The 26,547-nt window shown below is 39.5% G+C and overlaps 3 protein-coding genes and 1 long non-coding RNA gene across 5 annotated transcripts; all 4 read left to right on the top strand.

Annotated features, from left to right (window-relative positions):
- Positions 1-5,382: 5,382 nt before the first annotated feature.
- Positions 5,383-5,770, top strand: LOC117195276. Its single transcript, XR_004475018.1, has 2 exons — positions 5,383-5,570; positions 5,666-5,770. It is a non-coding gene; the product is annotated as an uncharacterized LOC117195276 (long non-coding RNA).
- A 50-nt stretch (positions 5,771-5,820) lies between these two features.
- On the top strand, positions 5,821-6,820 carry LOC117195275 (protein Exd1 homolog). 2 transcript variants are annotated; one of them, XM_033399889.1, is made up of 3 exons: positions 5,821-6,223; positions 6,284-6,404; positions 6,484-6,820. In XM_033399889.1, the coding sequence occupies exons 1-3, from the start codon at positions 5,855-5,857 to the stop codon at positions 6,564-6,566; spliced, it is 573 nt and encodes a 190-aa protein (XP_033255780.1). In that variant the 5' UTR covers positions 5,821-5,854; the 3' UTR covers positions 6,567-6,820. The 2 variants fall into 2 exon arrangements, with proteins under 2 accessions (XP_033255780.1, XP_033255779.1); XM_033399888.1 differs by having other exon boundaries at positions 6,284-6,820.
- Positions 6,821-11,715: 4,895 nt separating this feature from the next.
- Positions 11,716-12,887, top strand: LOC117195283 (protein Exd1 homolog). Its single transcript, XM_033399895.1, has 3 exons — positions 11,716-11,891; positions 11,987-12,545; positions 12,606-12,887. Exons 2-3 carry the CDS (start codon positions 12,138-12,140, stop codon positions 12,885-12,887), a joined length of 690 nt encoding a protein of 229 aa, XP_033255786.1. The 5' UTR covers positions 11,716-11,891; positions 11,987-12,137.
- An 11,553-nt stretch (positions 12,888-24,440) lies between these two features.
- On the top strand, positions 24,441-25,874 carry LOC117195277 (protein Exd1 homolog). The gene is made up of 3 exons (XM_033399890.1): positions 24,441-24,520; positions 24,615-25,169; positions 25,230-25,874. Exons 2-3 carry the CDS (start codon positions 24,621-24,623, stop codon positions 25,533-25,535), a joined length of 855 nt encoding a protein of 284 aa, XP_033255781.1. The 5' UTR covers positions 24,441-24,520; positions 24,615-24,620; the 3' UTR covers positions 25,536-25,874.
- Positions 25,875-26,547: the final 673 nt, after the last annotated feature.

Genomic DNA, 26,547 nt, shown 5'->3' with positions numbered 1-26,547 from the left:
CCATTGATGATGATTCGACTGGAAAATTTGAGTGACATGTACTCATGGAACTTTAGAACCAAGATAACAAATAGTTACTGGAAGCTATTCGCTACTTCTAAGAGAAGCGGAAATCGACTTGAAGATGTGAATAGACCTGGTGAAAGATGACTTACATATAATTTCTCAGAATATAAGTACAACATGTAACTTCTAAAGTATGCTACTGCCCGTGTTTCCATTACACTTCATAAAGTCAGTAGGTAGAAAGGAGATAAACGCAGTGCAAAAATAAATTAAAGTATAGAAATTAAAATCGAGCCTTTTGCTAACAGAGCTCTGTTACCTCTACAGAGGTACCAAAAGACAGAGAGAGAGAGAGAGCATACGGCTGTCATCTGCTCCATACAGTATATGCGAGGGTGGTCTGATAGGTACATAGCCTCACCGTTCTTCATCATTCTTTTAGACGGCTACTGCTAAAATTTTAGCCGAATCAAACTCATAGTTTTTTTTTTTACCACGTGTGGAAGCGGGCTTGTCTGCTGATTTTATAAAAATGGAAAAATAGCAATATCGGTCGGTGTTTCGATACTTATTTTTGGAAATCGCGCAGCGAAATCAAAGAAAGCTGGATGCTGTGTACGGTGACTCTTCTCCTTCGATGGCGACCGTCAAAAAATTAGTTTAGCGAGTTTAGCGATGAGCCTCGTCCAGGGGCCCCGAAAATGGCTACCACGGAGGAAAACGTAACAAAAATCACGATCTCGTATTGGCAGATCGCGATCTCAAGGCATCTCAAAAGAACGCGTGGGTCATATCCTGCATGAAATTTTGGACATGAGAAAGCTGGGCAAAACGATCAGAGCGTTCTACTGTACCAAATAATATACCGACAAATCGGCCCCATTTGGCGAAGAAAAAATAACTCTCCACCATGACAACGCACCATCTCACACCTCCGCTATCGCCATGGCGAATCGGTCGAATTGCATTACTAACTGCTGCCCCATCCACCGTTGTATCCAGATTTGGCCCGTATGACTTTTTTAATTTCCTGACAAGTCACTCGCCGGACAGAAAGTTGATTCGACTGAGGAGGTCATCGCCGGAACGGAGGCCTACTTTGCAGACCTCGAGAAAACTTATGGGTTAAAGGAGTTGGAACATAGCTGGGTCAAATGCATCGACCTAAACGAGAACTATGTTGAGAAATAAATCGCCACTTTTCCAAAATTTTCGTTTTCTTTTGACCCCCCTTCGTACGTAAGGGAGATCTCCGAAGGCCGAAGCTCCTGTTTTGCCTGCTAAAATTGAAAACAGGTTTTTCTATGGTCGTTGAGTTTAGGGGAAGATTTAATGCAGAGTGGCACCACTTTCGTCCTTCTAGTAAAGCAGCTGGATTCCTGATAGGGCAACTGGTACTGAAATTCCGAGAGAGCGAGATGAAAAAGTGCATGGTCCCACCACAGTGGAGGACGTCAAATATTAACTAATTCCTCTGATAAGCGTCGGTATATTATTTTTTACGAAATGGTGAGTTAAGGGCTTGAACAGAGGTCCCCGACGGAGGTCTGACTTATCCCTCCAATCACACTCCATTTTGATTATGGCAGAAGAATTGTCTATTTGGGTCTCCAAGGTGCGACGTACAGTTCATTCTTTTTTGGCATTCGCATCAGAAAGCAGTATCTGTACCCGACAATCTGCAAAGACCAACTTCATAGCTCAGCGTTTCAATTATATGTCACTTAATATATATATTTTAATAGAATATATACGTAATCTGGCATTATCCATGAAAATGAAAACTAAGGCCAAAAACTTAAGGGACAATAAAAAAATACATTTTCATATCATTTTGTCCCGATACTATTTTTTTTTTTTGATTGACCAATTGGCATATAATTGCATTAACGCTGATCTGAAAGTCTATTAGCAGAAGATAAATTTTCTGGATAGAAACCTTCATTAATGCCCTTTTCAAATAAATTAATTGCTTTAGAATTTTCTGTTCCGTTTGGAAGATTTTTAGATTTTACCAGATTAAGCCTAAGTCGACTTCTAGTTCTCGTACGTTCGCGACCACATGTTTATTGCTATCAATATGAAAATTTAAAATTGGATGAGCCCCATCTTTTGTACTAAACATCTAACAGGAGTGCGGATACCAAATTTGGTTACTCTAGCCTTAATAGTCTCTGAGATTTGTGAATATCCCCAGATTTTCGTCCTTTGCGGGGCGGAAGGGGGTGTGGCGAAATTTTGAAACAAACTCGGTCCGATATATTAGGAGTGTGGATACCAAATTTGGTTGCTCTAGCTTTTATAGTCTCTGAGATCTAGGCGCTAATGTTTTACTCTAAGCAAAGCCGGCTATGCTACGTGTGTGTTAAAGAGAGACAGGGCGAGACAAAATGAAATTGTTCTCTTGATGCTGGCTATAATAGTAATACGATCCAATTCATATTCTGCAGTCTAAAAGCTATGGTCATTCTCTACGATTCTGCGTTTTTAGTTTTCTCGTATCGTCGAAATTGTGGATGCCACAGATTTTCGCCCTTTGTGGGGCGGAAGTGGGCGGGGCAAAGTTTTGAAATATTCTTGTAGCAGTGACATATCACAGAAGTCTGGATCCAAAACATCGTTGCTCTCGCTCTTATAGTCTTTGAGCACTAGGCGCTGAAGGGTCGGACAGACGGACAGACAGACATGCTCAATCGACTCGGCTATTGATGCTGATCAAGAATATATATACTTTATGGGGTCGGAAACGATTCCTTCTGGACGTTACACACATCCACTTTTACCACAAATCTAATATACCCCAATACTCATTTTGAGTATCGGGTATAAAATAATGATTACCAAACCGACTTTATCTGATAGTTTTGGAGCTTTCACATTTTACCACATTTATTTTCCTTGGAATACCGTTTGTTTTTTTATACCCTATATGTTTTAGAATGTAAAATCTCAACCAGATCGTATAATTATTATAGCCAGAATCAAGAAAACAATTTCATTCTTTCTCGCTGTCTCTCTCTAACACACAGGTTTCGTGGTCGGTTTTGCCAATTGCAAAATATGAGTTCAAGGATCTCAGAACCTATAAGAGCCAGAGCAACCACATTTGGTATCCACACTCCTGTGATATCGGACCTTGACCGTTTCGTGTCCAAATTTCGCCACACCTCTTCCGCCCCCGCAAAGGACGAAAATCTGGGGCATCCACAAATCTCAGCGACTATAAAGGCTAGAGTAACCAAATTTGGTATCCGCACTTCTGTTAGATCTCACTATAAACGTATATCTCAGAATTTCGCCCCACCCCCTTCCGCCCCACAAAGAACGAAAATCTGTTGCATCCACAATATTGCACATTTGAGAAAACTAAAAACGCAGAATCATAGATAATGATCATATATATCAGATTGCTGAATCTGGATCAGATCAGATAATTTTTATAGCCAATAGGAACAAATCAATTTGCAGTGGCTACGCAGCGTCCGACGTCACGCTCAGACTGATTTTCTGTCTCTCTCGCACGCACTCCTTGTCGTGTCGTTTAATATTAGCGGCGTCTGCCGGAGGAGAGCCATACTGACTTAGTATCGGTTATAACTGTAGAGTTGCGGTGTCCGCAGCAACTCACAACGTTCCCCCTCGTTTTTTTTTCTTTCAACTTTGTTTTCCTTAGATTTTAAAGGCAAAGTTTTGAATAGCCGACTGATACTGAGCGGGTCCGTTCAAGACTGGCATACACCAGATTTAACGAAAAGTTGCCTATCTGCTGGTAGAGTCAAGGCGCGTTATCACAGGCAACAAAGCCAAAGAAATAAGGACGCCATTGAGTTTAGAATTCCATTCCCTTTCTGACTGCTTCAATCCGCATATTTCCTTTCTCAGCAGCAAAGCTTTAGCTGGATGAGCTCCATCAATGTAAACCTGCGGTTTTTTCATGTTCACTGTATTTCTCAGGTCACTGTACAGGTATGCCGTGCATACATCCAGCGGCGTGTCGAGAAAAGTTTGCACCAGGGAAAAATAGATTTGTTCCATAATTAAAGAATCCGTTACACAAAACTCGTTCGACAAAAAATTGAGACTGTTAAGTCTCCTCTATCCCATTGAAGATCATAAGTAATTCCTAACTAACTTTAGATTGCTAAATGAACGCTCTGCTGATGTAACAGGAATGGTTAAAAATATCCTTTCAGCAATTTAGATATTTTTGTAATTTTATGAATGTATTAAAGAATTTCAAAATGATCAATTTTTTCAAAGTTTTTTGTTTGCACTTTACTTGACACTTTTCCTGACTTGGTTCAGTAGCATTTTCTCGCTAAATTCATTGCATGCTTTTCAAGTTCATTGTCAGATTTGGATATTATGTTAAAGCCTGTTGAAAATCAAAATCATGTGGCTTTCTTTATTTATTTGAGTTTTAATAGCTAATTTTTACTTAATGTTTGGTAAATTTGGGATAAATATGTCTTTTTTCTTTTACGTCGTTAAGTTTTTTGTGAACACACTCTAGCGTTCCCGTCGTGGTTTTTTCGTCTTTCGTTCACCGTTGTCGTTATATTTATGGGCTGGCCTCTTCGCAAAGTTTTAGCCTATTTAAGGCTAGATCTAGCTTTTTTGAAAGCGGATATGCTTAAAAATTATGCAAATTCTTATAGCCTTAAAGCTAGCCTTTTTTTAATTTTACTTGTCCCTTGTACTTAGTCCCTTGGGAAAGTACAGATGACACTATAAAGTTTTGGTCAGAAGTACATACTGACTTATAAAGATGCTGGCAAAAACAAACCTTTTGAAGAAATCGCTTTATTTGCCATTGTAATTTTAAGTCTTCCGTGGTCAAATGCTGTGATTGAACGGGTATTCAGTCTAATGAATATCGTTAAGACAAAACTTGGGATTCGAGTGATAGCGAATGAGATGAAATAAGGACACAATTATAATATCTATATATCTATGTATGTATGTGCTGTTTTATTTGTAGCCTATTTTTTAGTGTGTTTTTTTTATAATTTGTTGCATGTTCAAGCTTGTATTTTAGGTGTACATATACATATACATGTACATAATAGTGTAACCGTAGGGCATGCGCACCTGGTCACACTCTTGCGCTAGCAAAATATATGGCACGTTTTGCTAGCAAAACTGTTTCCAGATCTAAATACTGCGCTTAAGATACGACGCCCAAAAGTTAACTTTTCTATTTATTAGTTTTCAACAAATTTATGTATAATTTGATTTCAAAGTAAGGCTATTTAGCTGATTTTTACATGAATTCTACACCTACCAAGGCGGCTCCATCTGTTGGTGGTCCATGCAAAATACCGACTCGATATATCGATTAAACGGTGACTGAATTTCCTAATGCGTTTGACACTGCGGTTAGTTCTGTGTGCGGTATCTTTTGGCCATCGCGCCATATGTACTTCTTTGTACACAAAGTGTTTAATCTTTTGCTATAAAAACATTATCATACAACTATAAAGGACTAACTCGTAACCAATACTAATAGATGTCATAAACAAACGCCTAGTAACTTATTTTTTCACCTATAATATCAATCTTTGGTAAGCATGGAAAAATAATTTTTCTTACACTTCAGCAATAGAAATGCACGTTTTTGACTTCAAACACTCCATACAACTTTCCTTATTATTCCTAGAAAAAAATGGCGGATAGCGATGATGATAGTGTAGCGTCCTTTAAGACGGCTGAGGAGATCAGCCCGTCGCGTGGGAAAACAATTTTTCCTCTAATGAGCCACGAGTTGAGCTCGCTGGAAAGGAAGCTTAATCGAATCGTATACATACAGCAGCAGGCAGACGCGGCTTATCACAAAGCACTTAACGATATGCGAGATCAGTTGAGCATATCAGTGATTGCGGAGCCTAGTTTATATGGACGCCACAGACCCGTAGCGGTGCTAGTGGTGGCCACGGCCAATCAGACATATGTGTTCGATATCCAGGCACTGGGCGCCTTTTTTCCCGAGTTGAAAAAGCTGCTGGAGGCTAAATATCCGAGAAAAGTGGTGCACTATAGTCATCGTATTACCGATCAGCTGTTCTATAAGCACCAAATTAAACTGACTGGATTGAGCGACACATTTGTGGCTCTGTGCGTAGCCCGGCAAGATAAAAGTGCCTGCTCATTGCCAGAAGCGATTTCGTCAGTGCTTAATATTCCTCTAAGGGAACTGCTCTGCGACGAGGTCACCGGGGTAAGTGCCATACCAAAAGTGAAATTAGTTATCCGTTGATTATCCGATTCCTCACTGCAGGTAAGTGAGTCTCGCCAACTTTTCACAGCACGCCCGTTGAGCGGGGACCAGTTTCGTTTTCTGGCCAGGATGGCCATACTGCAGCACCAAATGCACGACCGGCTGACCTTTGGCCACATTTGTGCAGGGATGCAACGCATGTCTGCTACATTTAGTCAAGCTTCTGCCGTTTCCGAAATGGGTACGATGTGGCACCTTATATGGGTCCCAAAAGTCGATTTGGCTTCCAATACATCGATGCGTACTACAATTCAGCCGTAGGCTCTCTGCCGGTGGCCTATGAAAGTGATCATGCAGAAATATAAGCAATTAATCAAATTTTCATTGAAGAAATAGAATCCCTGAACTGAAAAAGAGAAAGAAGCGACCTGAATTTCAGCATTAAGAAATACATCCATGAAATACATGTAAAATAGTTATCATACCTTCCGAACATAGATCTAATTTGATTTATTGATCTAATTTGACCGTTGAATGAAATCATTAATACAATACAACTGCCATAGGCAGTTACGAATTATCATTAGTTTCACACAATTTCTTTTGTTTCCTTAATAGTTGTATTATTATAGTACATTAAAATAATTATTAATAATAAATAAAACAAGGCATCCGCAATGATCAGGCCATCGTCAAAACGGGAATCAGGAAGACTTTTGAAGGCGATTTCAGAGAAGATTGATACTGAGGAATCCATTGATGATGATTCGACTGGAAAATTTGAGTGACATGTACTCATGGAACTTTAGAACCAAGATAACAAATAGTTACTGGAAGCTATTCGGCTACTTCTAAGAGAAGCGGAAATCGACTTGAAGATGTGAATAGACCTGGTGAAAGATGACTTACATATAATTTCTCAGAATATAAGTACAACATGTAACTTCTAAAGTATGCTACTGCCCGTGTTCCATTACACTTCATAAAGTCAGTAGGTAGAAAGGAGATAAACGCAGTGCAAAAATAAATTAAAGTATAGAAATTAATTGACAGCATACGGCTGTCATCTGCTCCATACAGTATATGCGAGGGTGGTCTTCTTCATCTTCTTCATCATTCTTTTAGACGGCTACTGCTAAAATTTTAGCCGAATCAAACTCATAGTTTTTTTTTTTTACCACGTGTGGAAGCGGGCTTGTCTGCTGATTTTATAAAAATGGAAAAATAGCAATATCGGTCGGTGTTTCGATACTTATTTTTGGAAATCGCGCAGCGAAATCAAAGAAAGCTGGGATGCTGTGTACGGTGACTCTTCTCCTTCGATGGCGACCGTCAAAAATTAGTTTAGCGAGTTTAGCGATGAGCCTCGTCCAGGGGCCCCGAAAATGGCTACCACGGAGGAAAACGTAACAAAAATCCACGATCTCGTATTGGCAGATCGCCGATCTCAAGGCATCTCAAAAGAACGCGTGGGTCATATCCTGCATGAAATTTTGGACATGAGAAAGCTGGGCAAAACGATCAGAGCGTTCTACTGTACCAAATAATATACCGACAAATCGGCCCCATTTGGCGAAGAAAAAATAACTCTTCCACCATGACAACGCACCATCTCACACCTCCGCTATCGCCATGGCCGAATCGGTCGAATTGCATTACTAACTGCTGCCCCATCCACCGTTGTATCCAGATTTGGCCCCGTATGACTTTTTTTATTTCCTGACAAGTCACTCGCCGGACAGAAATTTGATTCGACTGAGGAGGTCATCGCCGGAACGGAGGCCTACTTTGCAGACCTCGAGAAAACTTATGGGTTAAAGGAGTTGGAACATAGCTGGGTCAAATGTATCGACCTAAACGAAGACTATGTTGAGAAATAAATCGCCACTTTTCCAAAATTTTCGTTTTTCTTTTGACCCCCTTCGTACGTAAGGGAGATCTCCGAAGGCCGAAGACTCCTGTTTTGCCTGCTAAAATTGAAAACAGGTTTTTCTATGGTCGTTGAGTTTAGGGGAAGATTTAATGCAGAGTGGCACCACTTTCGTCCTTCTAGTAAAGCAGCTGGGATTCCTGATAGGGCAACTGGTACTGAAATTCCGAGAGAGCGAGATGAAAAAGTGCATGGTCCTCACCACAGTGGAGGACGTCAAATATTAACTAATTCCTCTTGATAAGCGTCGGTATATTATTTTTTACGAAATGGTGAGTTAAGGGCTTGAACAGAGGGTCCCCGGGACGGAGGTCTGGACTTATCCCTCCAGATCACACTCCAGTTTGATTATGGCAGAAGAATTGTCTATTTGGGTCTCCAAGGTGCGACGTACAGTTTCATTCTTTTTTGGCATTCGCATCAGAAAGCAGTATCTGTACCCGACAATCTGCAAAGACCAACTTCATAGCTTAGCGTTTCATTATATGTCACTTAATATATATATTTTAATAGAATATATACGTATCTGGGCATTTCCGTGAAAATGAAAACTAAGGCCAAAAACTTAAGGGACAATAAAAATACATTTTCATATCATTTTGTCCCGATACTATTTTTTTTTTATTGATTGAAACTGAACTAGTTTAACCAATTGGCATATAATTGCATTAACGCTGATCTGAAAGTCTATTAGCAGAAGATCAATTTTCTGGATAGAAACCTTCATTAATGCCCTTTTCAAATAAATTAATTGCTTTAGAATTTTCTGTTCCGTTTGGAAGATTTTTAGATTTTACCAGATTAAGCCTAAGTCGACTTCTAGTTCTCGTACGTTCGCGACCACATGTTTATTGCTATCAATATGAAAATTTAAAATTGGATGAGCCCCATCTTTTGTACTAAACATAGAGCTATCAAAATGCTATCGAATGCATTAATGCATAATGCATAAATGCTATTAAAATTTTAACTCCATATTCATATACCGAGAAGTAATCTATGAAAACTAAAACGAATCATTTGTTACGTGGATGTTACGCTACCCAGAAAAATCACTTTTGCAACTTTCCCGAGCTTCAAAAATCTAAATTTGGAAAAAAAAACCCTTGGAAATAATCAATTTTTAACGCTTAATAATTTTCAGACGGTAGGCTGAAACTTTAAAGTGTTTTGGTCTGATTTATAGTTGCATTTATCAGCTTTTCAGAATTGCAAAGTTCAGTAAAACCAAAAGTAAGTAAAAACCACAGCATCAAAAAAAACGAGGTGGAACAGTGAGTTGCTGCGGACACCGCAACTCTACATTTATACCCGATACTAAGTCAGTATGGCTCTCCTCCGGCAGACGCCGCTAATATTAAAAGACATGACAAAGAGTGCGTGCGAGAGAGACAGAAAATCAGTCTGAGCGTGACGTCGGGCGCTGCGTAGCCACTGCAAGTTGATTTGTTCCTATTGGCTATAAAAATTATCTGATCTGATCCAGATTCAGCAATCTGATAGATATGGTCATTATCTATGACTCTGCGTTTTTAGTTTTCTCGAATGTGCAATATTGTGGATGCCAAAGATTTTCGTCCTTTGTTGGGGCGGAAGTGGGCGGGGCGAAGTTTTGAAATATTCTTGTAGCAGTGACATATCACAGAAGTCTGGATCCAAAACATCGTTGCTCTCGCTCTGATAGTCTTTGAGCACTAGGCGCTGAAGGGGACGGACAGACGGACAGACGGACAGACAGACATGGCTCAATCGACTCGGCTATTGATGCTGATCAAGAATATATATACTTTATGGGGTCGGAAACGATTCCTTCTGGACGTTACACACATCCACTTTTACCACAAATCTAATATACCCCAATACTCATTTTGAGTATCGGGTATAAAAATAATGATTAGCAAACCGACTTTATCTGATAGTTTTGGAGCTTTCACATTTTACCACATTTATTTTCCTTGGAATACCGTTTGTTTTTTTATACCCTATATGTTTTAGAATGTAAAATCTCAACCAGATCGTATAATTATTATAGCCAGAATCAAGAAAACAATTTCATTCTTTCTCGCTCTGTCTCTCTCTAACACACAGGTTTCGTGGTCGGTTTTGCCAATTGCAAAATATGAGTTCAAGGATCTCAGAACCTATAAGAGCCAGAGCAACCAAATTTGGTATCCACACTCCTGTGATATCGGACCTTGACCGTTTCGTGTCCAAATTTCGCCACACCCTCTTCCGCCCCCGCAAAGGACGAAAATCTGGGGCATCCACAAATCTCAGCGACTATAAAGGCTAGAGTAACCAAATTTGGTATCCGCACTTCTGTTAGATCTCACTATAAAACGTATATCTCAGAATTTCGCCCCACCCCCTTCCGCCCCCACAAAAGACGAAAATCTGTTGCATCCACAATATTGCACATTCGAGAAAACTAAAAACGCAGAATCATAGATAATGACCATATCTATCAGATTGCTGAATCTGGATCAGATCGGATCATTTTTGTAGCCAAAAGCAAGAAATCAATTTTCAGTGGCTACGCAGCGCCCGACGTCACGCTCAGACTGATTTTCTGTCTCTCTCGCACGCACTCTTTGTCGTGTGGTTCAATATTAGCGGCGTCTGCCGCAGGAGAGCCATACTGACTTAGTATCGGGTATAACTGTAGAGTTGCGGTGTCCGCAGCAACTCACAACGTTCCACCTCGTTTCGTCTTTCGTTCACCGTTGTCGGTATATTTATGGGCTGGCCTCTTCGCAAAGTTTTAGCCTATTTAAGGCTAGATCTAGCTTTTTTGAAAGCGGATATGCTTAAAAATTATGCAAATTCTTATATCCTTAAATCTAGCCTTTTTTTAATTTTACTTGTCCCTTGTACTTAGTCCCTTGGGAAAGTACAGATGACACTATAAAGTTTTGGTCAGAAGTACATACTGACTTATAAAGATGCTGGCAAAAACAAACCTTTTGAAGAAATCGCTTTATTTGCCATTGTAATTTTAAGTCTTCCGTGGTCAAATGCTGTGATTGAACGGGTATTCATTCTAATGAATATCGTTAAGACAAAACTTGGGATTCGAGTGATAGCGAATGAGATGAAATAAGGACACAATTATAATATCTATATATCTATGTATGTATGTGCTGTTTTATTTGTAGCCTATTTTTTAGTGTGTTTTTTTTATAATTTGTTGCATGTTCAAGCTTGTATTTTAGGTGTACATATACATATACATGTACATAATAGTGTAACCGTAGGGCATGCACACCTGGTCACACTCTTGCGCTAGCAAAATATATGGCACGTTTTGCTAGCAAAACTGTTTCCAGATCTAAATACTGCGCTTAAGATACGACGCCCAAAAGTTAACTTTTCTATTTATTAGTTTTCAACAAATTTATGTATAATTTGATTTCAAAGTAAGGCTATTTAGCTGATTTTTACATGAATTCTACACCTACCAAGGCGGCTCCATCTGTTGGTGGTCCATGCAAAATACCGACTCGATATATCGATTAAACGGTGACTGAATTTCCTAATGCGTTTGACACTGCGGTTAGTTCTGTGTGCGGTATCTTTTGGCCATCGCGCCATATGTACTTCTTTGTACACAAAGTGTTTAATCTTTTGCTATAAAAACATTATCATACAACTATAAAGGACTAACTCGTAACCAATACTAATAGATGTCATAGACAAACGCCTAGTAACTTATTTTTTCACCTATAATATCAATCTTTGGTAAGCATGGAAAAATAATTTTTCTTACACTTCAGCAATAGAAATGCACGTTTTTGACTTCAAACACTCCATACAACTTTCCTTATTATTCCTAGAAAAAAATGGCGGATAGCGATGATGATAGTGTAGCGTCCTTTAAGACGGCTGAGGAGATCAGCCCGTCGCGTGGGAAAACAATTTTTCCTCTAATGAGCCACGAGTTGAGCTCGCTGGAAAGGAAGCTTAATCGAATCGTATACATACAGCATGCAGGCAGACGCGGCTTATCACAAAGCACTTAACGATATGCGAGATCAGTTGAGCATATCAGTGATTGCGGAGCCTAGTTTATATGGACGCCACAGACCCGTAGCGGTGCTAGTGGTGGCCACGGCCAATCAGACATATGTGTTCGATATCCAGGCACTGGGCGCCTTTTTTCCCGAGTTGAAAAAGCTGCTGGAGGCTAAATATCCGAGAAAAGTGGTGCACTATAGTCATCGTATTACCGATCAGCTGTTCTATAAGCACCAAATTAAACTGACTGGATTGAGCGACACATTTGTGGCTCTGTGCGTAGCCCGGCAAGATAAAAGTGCCTGCTCATTGCCAGAAGCGATTTCGTCAGTGCTTAATATTCCCCTAAGGGAACTGCTCTGCGACGAGGTCACCGGGGTAAGTGCCATACCAAAAGTGAAATTAGTTATCCGTTGATTATCCGATTCCTCACTGCAGGTAAGTGAGTCTCGCCAACTTTTCACAGCACGCCCGTTGAGCGGGGACCAGTTTCGTTTTCTGGCCAGGATGGCCATACTGCAGCACCAAATGCACGACCGGCTGACCTTTGGCCACATTTGTGCAGGGATGCAACGCATGTCTGCTACATTTAGTCAAAGCTTCTGCCGTTTCCGAAATGGGTACGATGTGGCACCTTATATGGGTCCCAAAAGTCGATTTGGCTTCCAATACATCGATGCGTATTACAATTCAGCCGTAGCTCTCTGCCGTGGCCTATGAAAGTGATCATGCAGAAATATAAGCAATTAATCAAATTTTCATTGAAGAAATAGAATCCCTGAACTGAAAAGAGAAAGAAGAGACCTGAATTTCAGCATTAAGAATACATCCATGAAATACATGTAAAATAGTTATCATACCTTCCGAACATAGATCTAATTTATTTTATTTGATCTAATTTGACCGTTGAATGAAATCATTAATACAATACAACTGCCATAGGCAGTTACGAATTATCATTAGTTTCACACAATTTCTTTTGTTTCCTTAATAGTTGTATTATTATAGTACATTAAAATATTATTAATAATAAATAAAACAAGGCATCCGCAATGATCAGGCCATCGTCAAAACGGAATCAGGAAACTTTTGAAGGCGATTTCAGAGAAGATTGATACTGAGGAATCCATTGATGATGATTCGACTGGAAAATTTGAGTAGACATGTTACTCATGGAACTTAGAACCAGATAACAAATAGTTACTGGAAGCTATTCGGCTACTTCTAAGAGAAGCGGAAATCGACTTGAATGTGAATAGACCTGGGTGAAAGATGACTTACATATAATTTCTCAGAATATAAGTACAACATGTAACTTCTAAAGTATGCTACTGCCCGTGTTCCATTTACACTCATAAAGTCAGTAGGTAGAAAGAGATAAACGCAGTGCAAAAATAAATTAAAGTATAGAAATTAATTGACAGCATACGGCTGTCATCTGCTCCATACAGTATATGCGAGTGGTCTTCTTCATCATTCTTTTAGACGGCTACTGCTAAAATTTTAGCCGAATCAAACTCATAGTTTTTTTTTTTACCACGTGGGAAGCGGCTTGTCTGCTGTTTTATAAAATGGAAAATAGCATATCGGTCGTAGTTTCGATACTTATTTTTGGAAATCGCGCAGCGAATCAAGAAAGCTGGGATGCTGTGTACGGTGACTCTTCTCCTTCGATGGCGACCGTCAAAAATTAGTTTAGCGAGTTTAGCGATGAGCCTCTCCAGGGCCCCGAAAATGGCTACCACGGAGGAAAACGTAACAAAAATCCACGATCTCGTATGGCAGATCGCCGATCTCAAGGCATCTCAAAAGAACGCGTGGTCATCCTGCATGAAATTTTGACATGAGAAGCTGGCAAAACGATCAGAGCGTTCTTACCTGTACCAAATAATATACCGACAAATCGGCCCCATTTGGCGAAGAAAAATAACTCTTCCACCATGACAACGCACCATCTCACACCTCCGCTATCGCCATGCCGAATCGCTCGAATTGCATTACTAACTGCTGCCCCATCCACCGTTGTATCCAGATTTGGCCCCGTATGACTTTTTTTATTTCCTGACAAGTCACTCGCGGACAGAAATTTGATTCGACTGAGGAGGTCATCGCCGGAACGGAGGCCTACTTTGCAGACTCGAGAAAACTTATGGTTAAAGAGTTGGAACATAGCTGGTCAAATGTATCGACCTAAACGAAGACTATGTTGAGAATAAATCGCCACTTTTCCAAATTTTCGTTTTCTTGACCCCTTCGTACGTAAGGGAGATCTTCGAAGGCGAAGACTCCTGTTTGCCTGCTAAAATTGAAAACAGGGTTTTTCTATGTCGTTGATTTAGGGAAGATTTAATGCAGAGTGGCACCACTTTCGTCCTTCTAGTAAGCAGCTGGGATTCCTGATAGGGCAACTGTACTGAAATTCCGAGAGAGCGAGATGAAAAAGTGCATGGTCCTCACCACAGTGGAGACGTCAAATATTAACTATTCCTCTTGATAGCGTCGTATATTATTTTTTACGAAATGGTGAGTTAAGGGCTTGAACAGAGGGTCCCCGGACGGAGTCTGGACTTATCCCTCCAGATCACACTCCAGTTTGATTATGGCAGAAGAATTGTCTATTTGGGTCTCCAAGGTGCGACGTACAGTTTCATTCTTTTTGGCATTCGCATCAGAAAGCAGTATCTGTACCCGACAATCTGCAAAGACCAACTTCATAGCTCAGCGTTTCATTATATGTCACTTAATATATATATTTTAATAGAATATATACGTATCTGGGCATTCCGTTGAAAATGAAAACTAAGGCCAAAAACTTAAGGACAGTTAAAAATACATTTTCATATCATTTTGTCCCGATACTATTTTTTTTATTGATTGAAACTGAACTAGTTTAACCAATGGCATATAATTGCATTAACGCTGATCTGAAAGTCTATTAGCAGAAGATCAATTTTCTGGATAGAAACCTTCATTAATGCCCTTTTCAAATAAATTAATTGCTTTAGAATTTTCTGTTCCGTTTGAAGATTTAGATTTGACCAGATAAGCCTAAGTCGACTTCTAGTTCTCGTACGTTCGCGACACATGTTTATGCTATCAATATGAAAATTTAAAATTGATGAGCCCCATCTTTTGTACTAAACATCTAACAAGAGTCGGATACAAATTTGGTACTCTAGCCTTAATAGTCTCTGAGATTTTGAATATCCCCAGATTTTCGTCCTTTGCGGGCGGAAGGGTGTGGCGAAATTTTGAAACAAACTCGCCGTATTTAGGAGTGGGATACCAAATTGTTGCTCTAGCTTTTTATAGTCTCTGAGATCTAGGCGCTAAGTTTTACTCTAAGCAAGCGGCTATGCTACGTTGTGTGTTAAAGAGAGACAGGGCGAGACAAAATGAAATTGTTCTCTTATGCTGGCTATAATAGTAATACATCCAATTCATATTCTGCAGTCTAAAAGCTATGGTCATTCTCTACGATTCTGCGTTTTTAGTTTTCTCGTATCGTCGAAATTGTGGATGCCACAGATTTTCGCCTTTGTGGGGGCGGAATGTGGGGGGCAAAGTTTTGAAATATTCTTGTAGCAGTGACATATCACAGAAGTCTGGATCCAAAACATCGTTGCTCTCGCTCTTATAGTCTTTGAGCACTAGGCGCTGAAGGGACGGACAGACGGACAGACGACAGACAGACATGGCTCAATCGACTCGGCTATTATGCTGATCAAGAATATATATACTTTATGGGTCGGAAACGATTCCTTCTGACGTTACACACATCCACTTTTTACCACAAATCTAATATACCCCAATACTCATTTGAGTATCGGTATAAAATAATGATTACCAACCGACTTTATCTGATAGTTTTGGAGCTTTCACATTTTACCACATTTATTTTCTTGGAATACCTGTTTGTTTTTATACCCTATATGTTTTAGAATGTAAAATCTCAACCAGATCGTATAATTATTATAGCCAGAATCAAGAAACAATTTCATTCTTTCTCGCTTTCTCTCTCTAACACACAGGTTTCGTGGTCGGTTTTTCCAATTGCAAAATATGAGTTCAAGGATTTCAGAACCTATAAGACCAGAGCAACCACATTGTATCCACACTCCTGTGATATCGGACCTTGACCGTTCGTGTCCAAATTTCGCCACACCCCTTCCCGCCCCGCAAAGGACGAAAATCTGGGGCATCACAAATCTCAGCGACTATTAAGGCTAGAGTAACCAAATTTGGTATCCGCACTTCTGTTAGATCTCACTATAAAACGTATATCTCAGAATTTTCGCCCACCCCTTCCGCCCCCACAAGACGAAATCTGTTGCATCCACAATATTGCACATTTGAAGAAACTAAAAACGCAGAATCATAGATATGATCATATATATCAGATTGCTGAATCTGGATCAGATCAGATAATTTTTATAGCCAAAAGAACAAATCAATTTGCACTGGCTACGCAGCACCGACGTCACGCTCAGACTGATTTTCTGTCTCTCTCGCACCACTCCTTCGTGTCGTTTAATATTAGCGGCGTCTGCCGGAGGAGAGCCATACTGACTTAGTATCGGTTATAACTGTAGAGTTGCGGTGTCCGCAGCAACTCACAACTTCCCCTCGTTTTTTTTTCTTTCACTTTGTTTTCCTTAGATTTTAAAGGCAAAGTTTTTGAATAGCCGACTGATACTGAGCGGTCCGTTCAAGACTGCATACACCAGGTTTAACGAAAAGTTGCCTATCTGCTGTAGAGTCAAGGCGCGTTATCACAGCAACAAAGCCAAAGAAATAAGACCCATTGAGTTAGAATTCCATTCCCTTTCTGACTGCTTCAATCCGCATATTCCTTCTCACAGCAAAGCTTTAGCTGATAGCTCCATCAATGTAAACCTCGGTTTTTCATGTTCACTGTATTTCTCAGGTCACTGTACAGGTATGCCGTGCATACATCCAGCGGCGTGTCGAGAAAAAGTTTGCACCCAGGGAAAAATAGATTTGTTCCATAATTAAGAATCCGTTACACACAAACTCGTTCGACAAAAAATTGAGACTGTTAAGTCTCCTCTATCCCATTGAAATCATATAGTAATTCCTAACTAACTTTAGATTGCTAAATGAACGCTCTGCTTATGTAACAGGAATGTTAAAAATATCCTTTCAGCAATTTAGATATTTTTGTAATTTATGAATGTATAAAGAATTTCAAAATGATCAATTTTTTCAAAGTTTTTGTTTGCACTTTACTTGACACTTTTCCTGGACTTGGTCAGTAGGCATTTTCTCGCTAAATTCATTGCATGCTTTCAAGTTCATTGTCAGATTTGATATTATGTTAAAGCCTGTTTGAAAAATCAAAATCATGTGGCTTTCTTTATTTATTTGAGTTTTAATAGCTAATTTTACTTAATGTTTGGTAAATTTGGGATAAATATGTTCTTTTTCTTTTACGTCGTTAAGTTTTTTTGAACACACTCTAGCGTTCCCGTCGTGTTTTTTCTTTTTCGTTCACCGTTGTCGTTATATTTATGGGCTGGCCTCTTCGCAAGTTTTAGCCTATTTAAGGCTAGATCTAGCTTTTTTGAAAGCGGATATGCTTAAAAATTATGCAAATTCTTATAGCCTTAAAGCTAGCCTTTTTTAAATTTACTTGTCCTTGTACTTAGTCCCTTGGGAAAGTACAGATGACACTATAAAGTTTTGGTCAGAATACATACTGACTTATAAAGATGCTGGCAAAAACAAACCTTTTGAAGAAATCGCTTATTTCCATTGTAATTTTAAGTCTTCCGTGTCAAATGCTGTGATTGAACGGGTATTCAGTCTAATGAATATCGTTAAGACAAAACTTGGGATTCGAGTGATAGCGAATGAGATGAAATAAGGACACAATTATAATATCTATATATCTATGTATGTATGTCTGTTTATTTTAGCCTATTTTTAGTGTGTTTTTTTTATAATTTGTTGCATGTTCAAGCTTGTATTTTAGGTGTACATATACATATACATGTACATAATAGTGTAACCGGGGTAAGTGCCATACCAAAAGTGAAATTAGTTATCCGTTAATTATCCGATTCCTCACTGCAGGTAAGTGAGTCTCGCCAACTTTTCACAGCACGCCCGTTGAGCGGGGACCAGTTTCGTTTTCTGGCCAGGATGGCCATACTGCAGCACCAAATGCACGACCGGCTGACCTTTGGCCACATTTGTGCAGGGATGCAACGCATGTCTGCTACATTTAGTCAAAGCTTCTGCCGTTTCCGAAATGGGTACGATGTGGCACCTTATATGGGTCCCAAAAGTCGATTTGGCTTCCAATACATCGATGCGTACTACAATTCAGCCGTAGGCTCTCTGCCGGTGGCCTATGAAAGTGATCATGCAGAAATATAAGCAATTAATCAAATTTTCATTGAAGAAATAGAATCCCTGAACTGAAAAAGAGAAAGAAGAGACCTGAATTTCAGCATTAAGAAATACATCCATGAAATACATGTAAAATAGTTATCATACCTTCCGAACATAGATCTAATTTGATTTATTGATCTAATTTGACCGTTGAATGAAATCATTAATACAATACAACTGCCATAGGCAGTTACGAATTATCATTAGTTTCACACAATTTCTTTTGTTTCCTTAATAGTTGTATTATTATAGTACATTAAAATAATTATTAATAATAAATAAAACAAGGCATCCGCAATGATCAGGCCATCGTCAAAACGGGAATCAGGAAGACTTTTGAAGGCGATTTCAGAGAAGATTGATACTGAGGAATCCATTGATGATGATTCGACTGGAAAATTTGAGTGACATGTACTCATGGAACTTTAGAACCAAGATAACAAATAGTTACTGGAAGCTATTCGGCTACTTCTAAGAGAAGCGGAAATCGACTTGAAGATGTGAATAGACCTGGTGAAAGATGACTTACATATAATTTCTCAGAATATAAGTACAACATGTAACTTCTAAAGTATGCTACTGCCCGTGTTCCATTACACTTCATAAAGTCAGTAGGTAGAAAGGAGATAAACGCAGTGCAAAAATAAATTAAAGTATAGAAATTAAATCGAGCCTTTTGCTAACAGAGCTCTGTTACCTCTACAGAGGTACCAAAAGACAGAGAGAGAGAGAGAGCATACGGCTGTCATCTGCTCCATACAGTATATGCGAGGGTGGTCTGATAGGTACATAGCCTCACCGTTCTTCATCATTCTTTTAGACGGCTACTGCTAAAATTTTAGCCGAATCAAACTCATAGTTTTTTTTTTTACCACGTGTGGAAGCGGGCTTGTCTGCTGATTTTATAAAAATGGAAAAATAGCAATATCGGTCGGTGTTTCGATACTTATTTTGGAAATCGCGCAGCGAAATCAAAGAAAGCTGGGATGCTGTGTACGGTGACTCTTCTCCTTCGATGGCGACCGTCAAAAATTAGTTTAGCGAGTTTAGCGATGAGCCTCGTCCAGGGGCCCCGAAAATGGCTACCACGGAGGAAAACGTAACAAAAATCCACGATCTCGTATTGGCAGATCGCCGATCTCAAGGCATCTCAAAAGAACGCGTGGGTCATATCCTGCATGAAATTTTGGACATGAGAAAGCTGGGCAAAACGATCAGAGCGTTCTACTGTACCAAATAATATACCGACAAATCGGCCCCATTTGGCGAAGAAAAAATAACTCTTCCACCATGACAACGCACCATCTCACACCTCCGCTATCGCCATGGCCGAATCGGTCGAATTGCATTACTAACTGCTGCCCCATCCACCGTTGTATCCAGATTTGGCCCCGTATGACTTTTTTAATTTCCTGACAAGTCACTCGCCGGACAGAAAGTTGATTCGACTGAGGAGGTCATCGCCGGAACGGAGGCCTACTTTGCAGACCTCGAGAAAACTTATGGGTTAAAGGAGTTGGAACATAGCTGGGTCAAATGCATCGACCTAAACGAAGACTATGTTGAGAAATAAATCGCCACTTTTCCAAAATTTTCGTTTTTCTTTTGACCCCCTTCGTACGTAAGGGAGATCTCCGAAGGCCGAAGACTCCTGTTTTGCCTGCTAAAATTGAAAACAGGTTTTTCTATGGTCGTTGAGTTTAGGGGAAGATTTAATGCAGAGTGGCACCACTTTCGTCCTTCTAGTAAAGCAGCTGGGATTCCTGATAGGGCAACTGGTACTGAAATTCCGAGAGAGCGAGATGAAAAAGTGCATGGTCCTCACCACAGTGGAGGACGTCAAATATTAACTAATTCCTCTTGATAAGCGTCGGTATATTATTTTTTACGAAATGGTGAGTTAAGGCTTGAACAGAGGGTCCCCGGGACGGAGGTCTGGACTTATCCCTCCAGATCACACTCCAGTTTGATTATGGCAGAAGAATTGTCTATTTGGGTCTCCAAGGTGCGACGTACAGTTTCATTCTTTTTTGGCATTCGCATCAGAAAGCAGTATCTGTACCCGACAATCTGCAAAGACCAACTTCATAGCTCAGCGTTTCATTATATGTCACTTAATATATATATTTTAATAGAATATATACGTATCTGGGCATTTCCATGAAAATGAAAACTAAGGCCAAAAACTTAAGGGACAATAAAAATACATTTTCATATCATTTTGTCCCGATACTATTTTTTTTTTTTGATTGACCAATTGGCATATAATTGCATTAACGCTGATCTGAAAGTCTATTAGCAGAAGATAAATTTTCTGGATAGAAACCTTCATTAATGCCCTTTTCAAATAAATTAATTGCTTTAGAATTTTCTGTTCCGTTTGGAAGATTTTTAGATTTTACCAGATTAAGCCTAAGTCGACTTCTAGTTCTCGTACGTTCGCGACCACATGTTTATTGCTATCAATATGAAAATTTAAAATTGGATGAGCCCCATCTTTTGTACTAAACATCTAACAGGAGTGCGGATACCAAATTTGGTTACTCTAGCCTTAATAGTCTCTGAGATTTGTGAATATCCCCAGATTTTCGTCCTTTGCGGGGCGGAAGGGGGTGTGGCGAAATTTTGAAACAAACTCGGTCCGATATATTAGGAGTGTGGATACCAAATTTGGTTGCTCTAGCTTTTATAGTCTCTGAGATCTAGGCGCTAATGTTTTACTCTAAGCAAAGCCGGCTATGCTACGTGTGTGTTAAAGAGAGACAGGGCGAGACAAAATGAAATTGTTCTCTTGATGCTGGCTATAATAGTAATACGATCCAATTCATATTCTGCAGTCTAAAAGCTATGGTCATTCTCTACGATTCTGCGTTTTTAGTTTTCTCGTATCGTCGAAATTGTGGATGCCACAGATTTTCGCCCTTTGTGGGGGCGGAAGTGGCGGGGCAAAGTTTTGAAATATTCTTGTAGCAGTGACATATCACAGAAGTCTGGATCCAAAACATCGTTGCTCTCGCTCTTATAGTCTTTGAGCACTAGGCGCTGAAGGGTCGGACAGACGGACAGACAGACATGGCTCAATCGACTCGGCTATTGATGCTGATCAAGAATATATATACTTTATGGGTCGGAAACGATTCCTTCTGGACGTTACACACATCCACTTTTACCACAAATCTAATATACCCCAATACTCATTTTGAGTATCGGGTATAAAAATAATGATTACCAAACCGACTTTATCTGATAGTTTGGAGCTTTCACATTTTACCACATTTATTTTCCTTGGAATACCGTTTGTTTTTTTATACCCTATATGTTTAGAATGTAAAATCTCAACCAGATCGTATAATTATTATAGCCAGAATCAAGAAAACAATTTCATTCTTTCTCGCTGTCTCTCTCTAACACACAGGTTTCGTGGTCGGTTTTGCCAATTGCAAAATATGAGTTCAAGGATCTCAGAACCTATAAGAGCCAGAGCAACCACATTTGGTATCCACACTCCTGTGATATCGGACCTTGACCGTTTCGTGTCCAAATTTCGCCACACCCTCTTCCGCCCCCGCAAAGGACGAAAATCTGGGGCATCCACAAATCTCAGCGACTATAAAGGCTAGAGTAACCAAATTTGTATCCGCACTTCTGTTAGATCTCACTATAAAACGTATATCTCAGAATTTCGCCCACCCCCTTCCGCCCCCACAAAGAACGAAAATCTGTTGCATCCACAATATTGCACATTTGAGAAAACTAAAAACGCAGAATCATAGATAATGATCATATATATCAGATTGCTGAATCTGGATCAGATCAGATAATTTTTATAGCCAATAGGAACAAATCAATTTGCAGTGGCTACGCAGCGTCCGACGTCACGCTCAGACTGATTTTCTGTCTCTCTCGCACGCACTCCTTGTCGTGTCGTTTAATATTAGCGGCGTCTGCCGGAGGAGAGCCATACTGACTTAGTATCGGTTATAACTGTAGAGTTGCGGTGTCCGCAGCAACTCACAACGTTCCCCTCGTTTTTTTTCTTTCAACTTTGTTTTCCTTAGATTTTAAAGGCAAAGTTTTGAATAGCCGACTGATACTGAGCGGGTCCGTTCAAGACTGGCATACACCAGATTTAACGAAAAGTTGCCTATCTGCTGGTAGAGTCAAGGCGCGTTATCACAGGCAACAAAGCCCAAAGAAATAAGGACGCCATTGAGTTTAGAATTCCATTCCCTTTCTGACTGCTTTCAATCCGCATATTCCTTTCTCAGCAGCAAAGCTTTAGCTGGATGAGCTCCATCAATGTAAACCTGCGTTTTTCATGTTCACTGTATTTCTCAGGTCACTGTACAGGTATGCCGTGCATACATCCAGCGGCGTGTCGAGAAAAGTTTGCACCCAGGGAAAAATAGATTTGTTCCATAATTAAAGAATCCGTTACACAAAACTCGTTCGACAAAAAATTGAGACTGTTAAGTCTCCTCTATCCCATTGAAGATCATAAGTAATTCCTAACTAACTTTAGATTGCTAAATGAACGCTCTGCTGATGTAACAGGAATGGTTAAAAATATCCTTTCAGCAATTTAGATATTTTTGTAATTTTATGAATGTATTAAAGAATTTCAAAATGATCAATTTTTCAAAGTTTTTTGTTTGCACTTTACTTGACACTTTTCCTGGACTTGGTTCAGTAGCATTTTCTCGCTAAATTCATTGCATGCTTTTCAAGTTCATTGTCAGATTTGGATATTATGTTAAAGCTGTTGAAAAATCAAAATCATGTGGCTTTCTTTATTTATTTGAGTTTAATAGCTAATTTTTACTTAATGTTTGGTAAATTTGGGATAAATATGTCTTTTTTCTTTTACGTCGTTAAGTTTTTTGTGAACACACTCTAGCGTTCCCGTCGTGGTTTTTTCGTCTTTCGTTCACCGTTGTCGTTATATTTATGGCTGGCCTCTTCGCAAAGTTTTAGCCTATTTAAGGCTAGATCAGCTTTTTTGAAAGCGGATATGCTTAAAAATTATGCAAATTCTTATAGCCTTAAAGCTAGCCTTTTTTTAATTTTACTTGTCCTTGTACTTAGTCCCTTGGGAAAGTACAGATGACACTATAAAGTTTTGGTCAGAAGTACATACTGACTTATAAAGATGCTGGCAAAAACAAACCTTTTGAAGAAATCGCTTTATTTGCCATTGTAATTTTAAGTCTTCCGTGGTCAAATGCTGTGATTGAACGGGTATTCAGTCTAATGAATATCGTTAAGACAAAACTTGGGATTCGAGTGATAGCGAATGAGATGAAATAAGACACAATTATAATATCTATATATCTATGTATGTATGTGCTGTTTTATTTGTAGCCTATTTTTTAGTGTGTTTTTTTTATAATTTGTTGCATGTTCAAGCTTGTATTTAGTGTACATATACATATACATGTACATAATAGTGTAACCGTAGGCATGCGCACTGGTCACACTCTTGCGCTAGCAAAATATATGGCACGTTTTGCTAGCAAAACTGTTTCAGATCTAAATACTGCGCTTAAGATACGACGCCCAAAAGTTAACTTTTCTATTTATTAGTTTTCAACAAATTTATGTATAATTTGATTTCAAAGTAAGGCTATTTAGCTGATTTTTACATGAATTCTACACCTACCAAGGCGGCTCCATCTGTTGGTGGTCCATGCAAAATACCGACTCGATATATCGATTAAACGGTGACTGAATTTCTAATGCGTTTGACACTGCGTTAGTTCTGTGTGCGGTATCTTTTGGCCATCGCGCCATATGTACTTCTTTGTACACAAAGTGTTTAATCTTTTGCTATAAAAACATTATCATACAACTATAAAGACTAACTCGTAACCAATACTAATAGATGTCATAAACAAACGCCTAGTAACTTATTTTTTCACCTATAATATCAATCTTTGGTAAGCATGGAAAATAATTTTTCTTACACTTCAGCAATAGAAATGCACGTTTTTGACTTCAAACACTCCATACAACTTTCCTTATTATTCCTAGAAAAAAATGGCGGATAGCGATGATGATAGTGTAGCGTCCTTTAAGACGGCTGAGGAGATCAGCCCGTCGCGTGGGAAAACAATTTTTCCTCTAATGAGCCACGAGTTGAGCTCGCTGGAAAGGAAGCTTAATCGAATCGTATACATACAGCAGGCAGACGCGGCTTATCACAAAGCACTTAACGATATGCGAGATCAGTTGAGCATATCAGTGATTGCGGAGCCTAGTTTATATGGACGCCACAGACCCGTAGCGGTGCTAGTGGTGGCCACGGCCAATCAGACATATGTGTTCGATATCCAGGCACTGGGCGCCTTTTTTCCCGAGTTGAAAAAGCTGCTGGAGGCTAAATATCCGAGAAAAGTGGTGCACTATAGTCATCGTATTACCGATCAGCTGTTCTATAAGCACCAAATTAAACTGACTGGATTGAGCGACACATTTGTGGCTCTGTGCGTAGCCCGGCAAGATAAAAGTGCCTGCTCATTGCCAGAAGCGATTTCGTCAGTGCTTAATATTCCTCTAAGGGAACTGCTCTGCGACGAGGTCACCGGGGTAAGTGCCATACCAAAAGTGAAATTAGTTATCCGTTGATTATCCGATTCCTCACTGCAGGTAAGTGAGTCTCGCCAACTTTTCACAGCACGCCCGTTGAGCGGGGACCAGTTTCGTTTTCTGGCCAGGATGGCCATACTGCAGCACCAAATGCACGACCGGCTGACCTTTGGCCACATTTGTGCAGGGATGCAACGCATGTCTGCTACATTTAGTCAAAGCTTCTGCCGTTTCCGAAATGGGTACGATGTGGCACCTTATATGGGTCCCAAAAGTCGATTTGGCTTCCAATACATCGATGCGTACTACAATTCATCCGTAGGCTCTCTGCCGGTGGCCTATGAAAGTGATCATGCAGAAATATAAGCAATTAATCAAATTTTCATTGAAGAAATAGAATCCCTGAACTGAAAAAGAGAAAGAAGAGACCTGAATTTCAGCATTAAGAAATACATCCATGAAATACATGTAAAATAGTTATCATACCTTCCGAACATAGATCTAATTTGATTTATTGATCTAATTTGACCGTTGAATGAAATCATTAATACAATACAACTGCCATAGGCAGTTACGAATTATCATTAGTTTCACACAATTTCTTTTGTTTCCTTAATAGTTGTATTATTATAGTACATTAAAATAATTATTAATAATAAATAAAACAAGGCATCCGCAATGATCAGGCCATCGTCAAAACGGGAATCAGGAAGACTTTTGAAGGCGATTTCAGAGAAGATTGATACTGAGGAATCCATTGATGATGATTCGACTGGAAAATTTGAGTGACATGTACTCATGGAACTTTAGAACCAAGATAACAAATAGTTACTGGAAGCTATTCGGCTACTTCTAAGAGAAGCGGAAATCGACTTGAAGATGTGAATAGACCTGGTGAAAGATGACTTACATATAATTTCTCAGAATATAAGTACAACATGTAACTTCTAAAGTATGCTACTGCCCGTGTTCCATTACACTTCATAAAGTCAGTAGGTAGAAAGGAGATAAACGCAGTGCAAAAATAAATTAAAGTATAGAAATTAAATCGAGCCTTTTGCTAACAGAGCTCTGTTACCTCTACAGAGGTACCAAAAGACAGAGAGAGAGAGAGCATACGGCTGTCATCTGCTCCATACAGTATATGCGAGGGTGGTCTTCTTCATCTTCTTCATCATTCTTTTAGACGGCTACTGCTAAAATTTTAGCCGAATCAAACTCATAGTTTTTTTTTTTTGCCACGTGTGGAAGCGGGCTTGTCTGCTGATTTTATAAAAATGGAAAAATAGCAATATCGGTCGGTGTTTCGATACTTATTTTTGGAAATCGCGCAGCGAAATCAAAGAAAGCTGGGATGCTGTGTACGGTGACTCTTCTC

The sequence above is a fragment of the Drosophila miranda genome, unplaced genomic scaffold, assembly GCF_003369915.1.
Source record: "Drosophila miranda strain MSH22 unplaced genomic scaffold, D.miranda_PacBio2.1 Contig_AX1_pilon, whole genome shotgun sequence".
In the NCBI taxonomy this organism is placed as follows: domain Eukaryota; kingdom Metazoa; phylum Arthropoda; class Insecta; order Diptera; family Drosophilidae; genus Drosophila; species Drosophila miranda.
Note: the sequence above shows the minus strand (reverse complement) of the source record. Positions and strands in the feature narration are given on the sequence as shown.

Excerpts from the sequence above, each read along its gene's own strand:
- LOC117195275 (XM_033399888.1), top strand. The coding sequence starts at position 5,855 with ATGCGAGATCAGTTGAGCATATCAGTGATTGCGGAGCCTAGTTTATAT. Across the intron at positions 6,224-6,283 it reads TCTGCGACGAGGTCACCGGG|GTAAGTGAGTCTCGCCAACT; the intron begins GTAAGTGCCATA and ends TCCTCACTGCAG.
- LOC117195283 (XM_033399895.1), top strand. The coding sequence starts at position 12,138 with ATGCAGGCAGACGCGGCTTATCACAAAGCACTTAACGATATGCGAGAT. Across the intron at positions 12,546-12,605 it reads TCTGCGACGAGGTCACCGGG|GTAAGTGAGTCTCGCCAACT; the intron begins GTAAGTGCCATA and ends TCCTCACTGCAG.
- LOC117195277 (XM_033399890.1), top strand. The coding sequence starts at position 24,621 with ATGGCGGATAGCGATGATGATAGTGTAGCGTCCTTTAAGACGGCTGAG. Across the intron at positions 25,170-25,229 it reads TCTGCGACGAGGTCACCGGG|GTAAGTGAGTCTCGCCAACT; the intron begins GTAAGTGCCATA and ends TCCTCACTGCAG.